The 7,868-nt window shown below is 41.4% G+C and overlaps 1 protein-coding gene across 1 annotated transcript; it reads left to right on the top strand.

The window, feature by feature from the left end:
- The first annotated feature begins 1,625 nt into the window (after positions 1–1,625).
- On the top strand, positions 1,626–6,957 carry LOC310830607 (vomeronasal type-2 receptor 26-like). The gene is made up of 4 exons (XM_083710397.1): positions 1,626–2,480; positions 3,019–3,246; positions 4,021–4,147; positions 6,045–6,957. The coding sequence occupies exons 1-4, from the start codon at positions 1,644–1,646 to the stop codon at positions 6,944–6,946; spliced, it is 2,094 nt and encodes a 697-aa protein (XP_083566523.1). The 5' UTR covers positions 1,626–1,643; the 3' UTR covers positions 6,947–6,957.
- The last annotated feature ends 911 nt before the right edge of the window (positions 6,958–7,868 follow it).

The following is a 7,868-nucleotide window of genomic DNA, read 5'->3' as shown; positions in this document are numbered from 1 at the left end:
TTGGTATGTTAATCTAAGATGAGACTAAGGGGAGGAATGATAGCAATTTTCAAATATCTCAAGGGCTGTCACCAGGAAGATGGAACACGCTTGTTTTCTCTTGCTCCAAATCAGGGTATTCAAGTTACAAGAAAGGAAATTTCAACTAAACATCAGGAAGAACTTTCTACTGATAAGATCTATTCAACAGTAGAACGGGCAGAGTGTAAACCCCTCTGAACTCAGTATGATTAACTATTGTGTAAAAGGAAAGATCTGTTGAAGTTTCTGCTGATACAGTTTGCAACTCTCATTCTAGGGTGGTGCCTAAGGGTTACCAGCACATCGTGGCCTTGGCATTTGCAGTCAAGGAGATCAATGAAGACCCTCACATCCTACCCAATATCACCTTGGGCTTTCACTTATATGACAGCTATATCAGTGCAAGGAGCACATATCTTGCCACACTGCTGCTTTTATCCATGGTGAAGAAATTTGTCCCTAACTATATATGTGATGTTGAAAATAATCTGACTGGGGTCATTGGGGGACTGGATTCTGAAATCTCCTTTTATGTGGCCACTGTTTTGGATATCTATAAGATTCCGCAGGTAGGACACCTATGTACAATACCTCTATTAGCTTGCATAGAGGGAGAGGCATGTTCCTCAGCCTCAGTTCCGGGTGAATATGAAATTGGAAGGACAACCATGTACACCACCTTGAGTTCCTTTGAAAATAAAGGTGGTACATAATTGTAATATAAGCAAACAAACAGATAGACAGACAAACCTGAATAAAGGGGAAGGTTGCAATACCTGAAAAAATATCTAACTTTCCCCTGTCTTACACACACACACATTTAGATCACTTACAGTATATACCAATGGCCGCTGATGGGAGAGTGGGCTTCATTTTCTGCTGAATGAGTTGCTGAGGGAAAGGGGGATTTGCTTAAATGATAAAATCAATAAGATTTTAGGTGCCAGTGGAAAATTAGTGCAGGAGGGCATGTCAAATAAGTTGCTGGGAAGTGGGGGAAATGCTTACAGCTAAAAAAACCTTACAGGTAGGAGCCTATTCTATTCCTCTTTAGCACACCCGACATAATGAAAGACATAGAGAGGTTATGGGAAATTGCAGATAGAATCCAGTTCCACAGCAGAACAGTAATAGTATTTCGCAGCTGATACACAAGTGAAATGAATGTTCAAAAATAAAGTCTGAGAAGAATCAGCACAGTTTTGCTGTGTGATGGGGCATATGCATCATGAAGAAGAAAGACGAAGCTCCAGAGAAGAAATGTGTATCTAACCCAAGTTACAATTCTGACAAAGCTAGATAATATCTAAGGAATCTGCTGTTTGGGGCATTCATAAAAATATTCATAATAATAATAATAAAAAACAGACACAGTTCCCGCTCCATTCATCAAAGCAAAGGTTTCCAAACCACAAATGGGAGATGATCCCAGGTATCAGCAGATCTGCATGTGTGTCTTTTGTATAAATGAGAGAGATGCACCAAACTCTGAAATGTTGACAAAGGGCATATTTACTAACAGGGTTCATCACATAATGTATATGAATACTGTGAAAAGAATCTACTCTGTGTCTTCTCTTCCTCCATTTACTTTTTAGCTCATTTATGGCTCTGCTCCAGTGATGAATGATAAAAGCCCAGGGCTTCCCTTCTACCAGATGGCAGCCTCAGAAGCCCTTCAGTATGAGGGAATTCTCTCTTTGCTTCTGCATTTCAGGTGGACGTGGATTGGAGTCATTGCAACAGACAATGAGAATGGAGAAAGATTTCTGCAAACCATCTCTCCAATATTTACCAAGAGTGGTGTCTGTATTGCATTCCTAGAAAGAATCCCCACTTTAAGTTTTATTTCTGAAATAAATAGCATGCTAGAACAGGGGGCAAGTATAAATCATAAAATTTTTAGCAGCACAGCTAATGTAATAGTTGCCTATGGAGAATCTTATTCCATGGCAACTTTTAGATGTCTTCCATACCTATCAGAACATGATGACATGACATACAATATAAAAAGTAAAGTATGGATAACAACTGCCCATGTTGAGTTCACTTCATTTGTCGGTCAAAAGAACTGGGATTCAGGAATATTCAATGGTGCTATATCCTTTGAAATTCACTTCAGAAACCCACCAGGATTTAATCAGTATCTTGTGCACAGAAACCCTTCCAGCACAGATGGGGATGGTTTTATCAGGGACTTCTGGCAACAGGCCTTTGAATGTGTATTCCCAGATATCACTTCAGACAAGGCAGAGGGGAATATTTGCACCGGAGAAGAGAAGCTGGAGAACCTTCCTGGATCATTTTTTGAAATGAGCATGACAGGCCACAGTTACAGTATCCACAATGCTGTCTATGCCATGGCCCATGCTTTACATGCCATGTTCACATCCAGACCCAGGCACAGAGAAATCGCATACAGAGGGGGAGGGAAGAATCCGAATCCACAGTTTTGGCAGGTAATCAGCTAAACATTTTCAACTGGAAGAGGCCTGTTATTCTCCCAGAAGGTATGGGTTTCCAAAATGCTGTCAACATGCTCATTAATCTGAGACAAGGAAAATCAATTCCATGAGAGAGGTTTGGAGACCACTGGGATCCCACTGCATTCACAGATAAGAAGCAGTGGTAATAATGGTCGAGAGAGATGTTCAGCATTGTCTCTATCCCATATACACCAAATCCTCCCTCAGATCAGGTGATCACACAACCACTGTGGTGTCTCCTAAAAAGAGACACCACCTGAAAAAGGGGCAGAGGAAAACAGGTGTGGGGTGAGGGATATAAAGAAAGGTTGTAAAAATGGGAGAGCGATGTGGAACAGAGAAAATTGGTGGTCTCTCCATGCTTTGACCTGAATCCACTGACACTTGACTGAATCACCCCCACCATTTGCTGTAGCTTTTTCCTACATGAAGGGGGGGGGGGGAGGAATGTTCCGCCCTGCATTATACTGCAGCCTTTTCCAAACAATTACCTTTTCTGTTTTCGATCTAGCTCCATCACTTTCTGAGAAGTATCTCATTTAACAATACAGCTGGAGATGTGGTCTTCATCAACCAGAATGGAGAGGTGGTATCTAGCTTAGATATTGTCAGTTGGATTATATTCTCCAACCAAAGTTTGCAAAGAGTGAGTGTCGGGAGGATAGATCCGCAAGCTTCTCGAGGCCAATCATTCATCCTTGATGAAGATGCCATAACATGGCACAGTTGGTTTAATCAGGTAGGACCACATTATTAGATAATTCCAAAGAAATTCAGTATTGCCTAAGCAATGATCATATACCTGCATGTCTACTCACTGTCTTTGAAACTGCATGTTACTGTGTAGAACATGACCAATGCATACATAGAGCCAGTGTGGTGTAGTGGTTAAGAACGATAGACTCGTAATCTGGTGAACTGGGTTCGTGTCCCCACTCCTCCACATGCAGTTGCTGGGTGACCTTGGACTAGTCACACTTCTCTGAAGTCTCTCAGCCTTACTCACCTCACAGAGTGTTTGTTGTGGGGGAGGAAGGGAAAGGAGAATGTTAACCGCTTTGAGACTCCTTCGGGTAGTGATAAAGTGGGATATCCAATCCAAACACTTCTTCATCCAAATACCAGATAAAGAGCCAAAAGCTTACGGCTAGAAGTCACTAAAGGAATAAAGGCAAATGTTTTATTTTATTATATTTACAAATATTTTATAAATATTTCTTAACAATTATAAAATACTGGTTTTTAAGTGAGGAAAAGAGGATAAGTCCCAAGATTTTGCCTTTCTTGCTAAAAAGTGGGGAACTGCTATGTAATCACAACACCTACACATCCCAGAACAATAGAGGGAGTATGACATCACTTCATACATTACTACTACTTAAAAAAAAAGCCATTCTACATATTGTTGGAATGCTGAATTAGCTTAGTAACATAGATAGGGGCCCCGGAACATGAAGATTTCCAAACTCATTGTTCTCTTGCTGACCCTTCTGCTCTTTCATTTACGGAATAGACTCGGCCTCTTTCTCTCTGTACTGAGAGATGTCTTCCAGGATCCAGCAAGAAAGTGAAGGAGGGACAGCCCCCTTGCTGCTACGATTGCATCCCATGTGCAGAGGGGAAGATAGCAATCCAGGATGGTAGGAGAAATAAATGGATTAAATAGCACTAATAATTGAAAGGTGTTGTAAGGACGGCTGAGTTTATTTTTCAAAAGAGATAATCTACTGTGTGTGATCCTGCCTCTTTCTGATCATTGCCTTTAAATATGCTAAACAAATGAGAATGACCATGCATTGAGAGTAGTTGGATGGTATGTGGTTCAAAGCCCTTCTTCTTCTTCTTCTTCTTCTTCTTCTTCTTCTTCTTCTTCTTCTTCTTCTTCTTCTTCTTGTGTGGCAAGGCTGCCAAACCAGCCCCTTGTTAGAATAAAATTCACACTGACACATAATTTTGGTTTAAGGTTATTGGGCAAAATTTTAGGCCACAACTTTATTGATTACAGAAATGTGAGTGGTATTGGCTTAGGAATTGGCAACAGTCCATATCAGACTCCCGCCCCTTTCGCAGGAAGTCAGTAAGGATAAACCACCCAAAGAGGAAGCCACATCGGGGAAACCCTCCTGCATCTCTCCTCGGTGTCCCCAGAGGCCTGGCATGGCCCTCGTCCCGCAAGCGGACTTCAGACAGGAACCAGGCCCTGGATTCCTTTAACAGAATACCCTTGGTCAATGGAGGGGCAGGAGATGGCTGACTTCCCCTCCCCCACAAAGCAATGAGCCAATGCAGTTGCCAAACCTTACAAAGTTGTGGCGATTGCTAAGAGGTAGGCGAAAGCCGAGTAAGATTGCCTTCCGTAAGCAAAATTTTCACAATGAGTCCATAAGTGACTGTGGAGGCAAATTCTGGATTCACATGTCCTTCCACAGTGGGGATATTGGTTTCCGGGTCAGAGTTGATCATGATGTGGATTTGCCAAGCATGCCTTTCTCTTTGCACGTTTCTATCTTGCGTCCTGAGCATATCTAGAGGGGGCCTTGCCACTCCTTCTTACTTACACAGGCTGCACCCTGGCTAGTGTGAATAAACATTCAAATGGCAATGGCACTGGCTGTGGCACTTACAGGACCACATAGCTCTGAACCAAATAAATTCAAGAATACAGCAGTAATTAAATACTGAGAATTATACCATATAATGTTTTGACATACTGAGCATTCTCCGACTGTGGTCAGACTATTCCCAGTAACTAGAGTGAAATAAAATACTGACGTGGAAGCTAATCCTGCAATAGAATTTTAGCAGACCACGAGGAAGCTCCTTTGTTTAAACTGGGAGTCAGTATGCATGTTCACACTGTTTGTAATTTGAACCAATCATAAGGAGACAACAAAGTGCCTTAAGAGGAAATGGGGTGAGGGAAACAAAGCGTCTCAATTGGATAGGAAATTTAAACTAAATGGAATATGTGGAATTTGTGCCAAACGTATAAAACTGTTTCAAACCCTTTGTATGACGTTTAGTTGTTTTAGATTAGTTAGGTTAGTTATCCCCAGTTGAACCTTCTGCGCAGAATTAAACATTTTAAACTACAGTGGTACCTGTGGTTACATACTTAATTCGTTCCGGAGGTCCGTTCTTAACCTTAAACTGTTCTTAACCTGAAGCACCACTATAGCTAATGGGGCCTCCCGCTGCCGACACTCCGCAGCCTTGCGATTTCTGTTCTTATCCTAAAGCAACATTCTTAACCCGAGTTATTATTTTTGGGTTAGCGGAGTCTGTAACCGGAAGCGTGTGTAACCTGAAGCATATGTAACCCGAGGTACCACTGTACATTCCCCCTCTAGGACTCATGTGGTTTAGTGGCATATCCATGACATAGAGAAAGCTTAGACTGCAACAATACCACATTGCATTGCATAAGACAGTATAAAACATGTGCTTTGATTTAAACAGAGCTCTTTTCTTCTCAGACAGGAAGTAAACATTTCACTAAACTGAAATCTATGACCTAATATATTTGTTTCTCCCCAGATATGAATGACTGTAATAAATGCCCAGACAAAGACTATCCAAGCAGGAACCGTGACGCATGTCTGCCCAAGAATATCAGCTTCTTGTCTTATGAAGAACCTTTGGGCATCAGTTTAGCCTGCTTCTCTCTTTTCCTTTCCTCAATCACAGCTCTGGTACTAGGTACATTTTTGAAACACCACAATACACCCATTGTCATTGCAAACAACCGAAACCTCACTTACACTCTCCTCATCTCTCTCCTGCTCTGCTTCCTTTGTGCATTGCTATTCATTGGCCGACCTGACAAGGTGACGTGCCTCCTCCGCCAAACAGCTTTTGGTATCATCTTCTCAACCGCTGTTTCTGGTGTCCTGGCAAAAACCTTCATGGTGGTTTTGGCCTTCATGGCTACAAAACCAGAATCCAGGATGAGGAAATGGGTGGGGAAAGGACTAGGCCACTCCATTCTCCTTTCCTGCTCCATAGTTCAAGTAGGCATATGTACTGTGTGGCTGGCAACCTCTCCCCCATACCCAGATGTGGACATGCACTCAATGACAGAAGAAATTATACTAGAATGTAATGAAGGGTCTGTGGCCATGTTTTACTGTGTCCTCATCTACATGAGCTGCCTGGCCACTGTCAGTTTTGCAGTTGCTTTCCTCGCCAGGAAGTTACCAGACAGTTTCAACGAAGCCAAGTTCATTACTTTCAGCATGTTGGTCTTCTGCAGTGTTTGGCTGTGCTTTATTCCCTCCTACCTGAGCACCAAGGGAAAATATATGGTAGCTGTGGAGATCTTCTCCATCTTAGCCTCCGGTGGTGGGTTGCTGGGTTGCATCTTCTTCCCCAAATGTTACATAATCATTCTGAGGCCTGAGCTGAACAATAGGGAACAGCTAATAAGGAAGAAAAAGTAAAGAAATGAGAAACCTGTCATCTTCTTTATTTCGTGTTTTCCTCTGTGTTTACAGTAGAATATTTGGAAATATAAGTTCACCTGCTCCCTTTTATAATTTTTTCTAGACTCCAAATTCCCATAGTTGAAATTTCCTTTGTAAAATTGACTTATTTGCTTTGAGGAAAACAATCATATATTTACACATACATTATTCTGTTGCAGCATGTGTTGACAAGAAGAATTAGAGCAATTCTTGTCAAAATATACATGTAAGTAAATCTGTATCTAGCCTTAATTCTCACAGCTTTGAGTATAATGTATAACTGTACTATTGCAGGCTATGGAATATTTGAGTATTCATTTATGATTTCATCATCAACTATCCATACTCAAGATCATAGAAATGTAAGATAATCCTCTTGAGTCAGGCCGATGGCCCATCTTGTACGGCAGCCTGTACTCACACTGACCAACCAAATTCCTGTGGGAAATAGAAATACTTTATTGTTACTGTACCACTTGTTTACAGTGAGATTAAACCTTCAAGCCGTATCCAAAAGCAAATGCATTGTCTCCTCCATTGTTTCCTATGGCATTGAGTTCCATAGATTATCTATGTACTGTGAAATAATTTACCACCCCCCATTGAATTGGGTTCCCTCCCCCCAAGATTTTGTCTGAATCAGGTCTCCTTGGTGAAATTCAGAGAGCTAGATTTCTGCCCTGGTGCTTGGAAAAGATGGCAACAAAGAACCATGTACAGTTCATTGGGCAGAGCATTCAACAAAGCCACACTGAAAAGTTTTATTTTCACCAACACAAGTGATGGATCAGAACACTATATTCTTAATACAAATATGTATTATATTTGTGGCAAGTATATTGTTGGACTTTCCACTGACTGTTGGCATCCTTCAGCAAATGTTTGATGAGCAGTAAAA

Source organism: Podarcis gaigeae (assembly GCF_964106915.1).
Source record: "Podarcis gaigeae genome assembly, chromosome: 13".
Classification (NCBI taxonomy): domain Eukaryota; kingdom Metazoa; phylum Chordata; class Lepidosauria; order Squamata; family Lacertidae; genus Podarcis; species Podarcis gaigeae.
Note: the sequence above shows the minus strand (reverse complement) of the source record. Positions and strands in the feature narration are given on the sequence as shown.

Excerpts from the sequence above, each read along its gene's own strand:
- LOC310830607 (XM_083710397.1), top strand. The coding sequence starts at position 1,644 with ATGAATGATAAAAGCCCAGGGCTTCCCTTCTACCAGATGGCAGCCTCA. Across the intron at positions 3,247-4,020 it reads GGCACAGTTGGTTTAATCAG|ACTCGGCCTCTTTCTCTCTG; the intron begins GTAGGACCACAT and ends TTTACGGAATAG. Across the intron at positions 4,148-6,044 it reads GAAGATAGCAATCCAGGATG|ATATGAATGACTGTAATAAA; the intron begins GTAGGAGAAATA and ends GTTTCTCCCCAG.